This window comes from Tenrec ecaudatus, chromosome 4, assembly GCF_050624435.1.
Source record: "Tenrec ecaudatus isolate mTenEca1 chromosome 4, mTenEca1.hap1, whole genome shotgun sequence".
In the NCBI taxonomy this organism is placed as follows: Eukaryota; Metazoa; Chordata; class Mammalia; order Afrosoricida; family Tenrecidae; genus Tenrec; species Tenrec ecaudatus.
Genome location: NC_134533.1, coordinates 135,051,180 through 135,053,093, shown reverse-complemented (window position 1 = coordinate 135,053,093; position 1,914 = coordinate 135,051,180). Strand labels below are relative to the sequence as shown.

At 40.3% G+C, this 1,914-nt stretch overlaps 1 protein-coding gene across 1 annotated transcript; it reads right to left on the bottom strand.

Annotated features, from left to right (window-relative positions):
- Positions 1–844: 844 nt before the first annotated feature.
- On the bottom strand, positions 845–1,300 carry LOC142447117 (large ribosomal subunit protein uL23-like). Its single transcript, XM_075548820.1, has one exon. It carries the CDS (start codon positions 1,298–1,300, stop codon positions 860–862), a length of 441 nt encoding a protein of 146 aa, XP_075404935.1. The 3' UTR covers positions 845–859.
- Between the last annotated feature and the right edge of the window lie 614 nt (positions 1,301–1,914).

Below are 1,914 nucleotides of genomic sequence, written 5' to 3'. Positions count from 1 at the left end.
GGTGTTGATGTGATCAGGTATCAGGCATCTAAGATCCAGAATAAAACCATACCCAAGGTGAATGGAAGAGAGGGGGACATGGAGTGGAGACCCAGTGCCCATCTGTAGACAATTAGACCCCCCCCACACACACACACACACAGAGGAGTCACAGGGAAAAGATGAGCCAGTCAGGGTGCAGTATAGCACCAATGAAACACACAACTTTCCTCTAGTTCTTTGGTGCTTCCTTCATCCCATTATCATGACCTCAATTCTAGATTACAAATCAAATCTAGACCAGAACATGCACACCGCTACAGATAAGAGCCTGTGACACAGGGAATCCAGGGTAGATAAACCCTTCAGGGCCAGCAAGGAGAGTAGAGATACCAGGAGAATTAGGGAATAGTATGGGGAGAAATGGGGAACTGATCACAAGGATCAATCTAGAACCCCCTCCTAGGGGGACAACTAACAGAAAAGTGGGTGAGGGCTGATGGAGGACAATGTAAGATATGAAAAAAATAATCTATAACTGATCAAGGTTTTGTGAGTGAGGGTAGGTGGGTGAGGAAGGGGGAAGAAATGGGTAGTGGATATCAGGGGCTCAAGTAGGAAGAGGATTCTTTGAAAACGATGATGGTGGCATATGTGCAAATGTGCTTGACACACTGGAGGAATTTATGGATTGTGATAAGAGATGTAAGAGCCCCCAATAAAAGTATTTTTTAAATAAAATCTGTAAGAGTCCCTCAATAAAATGATTTAAAATAACAATAATTACACTGATAACAATGAGTACAAGGCAGAAATAAATGTTCTAAAATTTTTTTATATTGAAAAATTTTATATTTAGCATTAGCCAGCTGGGCTCACTTTAGATTATTCCAATTTTGTTGGCAACATCTAAAGCGTCATAGTCAGGAGCCAGTGGAACATATGCCTTCTTCTCAATGTCAGGCCTGATCAAGGTGTTGACCTTTGCTACGTCAATGTCATAGAGCTTCTTCACAGCCTGTTTGATCTGGTGTTTGTTGGCTTTGACATCCACAATGAACACAAGTGTGTTGTTATCTTCGATCTTCTTCATGGCAGACTCCGTGGTCAAGGGGAAATTAATGATGGCATAATGCTCCAGCTTATTTCTCCTGGGGGCACTCTTCCAAGGGTATTGGGGCTGCCTTCTTAGTCTCAAGCGGATCTTCCTTTTTTTGTGGCTGTGGATGCCTTTCAGCACAGTCTTCTTGGCTTTTAAAGCCTTTGCTTTGGTTTCCGTTTTGGGAGGGGCAGGAGCTTCCTTCTTTGCCTTCAGTGCCATCTTCGTGAAAAAGGGCCTAAAATTGTTTGTGGTAATGATTGTACAACTCTTTGTGATATCATTGAACTATTGAATAGTACAATATGTGTATAAAGTGCTGATAAAGCTGTCTAAAATTATTTTTAAATACAGGTATTGTCCAAAAAATTTTTTCAAGAGTCCAAAGAGGATTCCCTGCTTCTCTGTTTTTCTTATATATGCTTCAGTCTTTGCACCCTTTTGTTCTTATTTTTCAGTATATGGCTTGTCTCCCACTGAAGAGCATGACCAAAAAATGCCTGATCTGCTCCTCAAAGTTAAAAAATAATCATTTCTGTATAAGCTCCTAGAGAAGAGAGAGCTTTATTGACTTAGATTAAATTAGGTGCTTGTTTTTCTTCCATTCCCCTCTGGTCAGAGTTTTAGAGTCCCATGTTGTAAACTACTGAATATGAAAGCAGTTATCAAAAAATGACTGCTTGGGAAGACACCACAAACACCTGCTGGACCATTCGACTCATATGCTCACTGTGGCCCTCAGCACATTGTGAGAAGTGCTTGTTTGATTGGTTAATTAAAATGATTTGATGTTTTAAACTTAGATACAGACATGGATTATAAAAATGAATTCCACT

Coding starts and splice junctions, on each gene's coding strand:
- LOC142447117 (XM_075548820.1), bottom strand. CDS start 1,300: ATGGCACTGAAGGCAAAGAAGGAAGCTCCTGCCCCTCCCAAAACGGAA.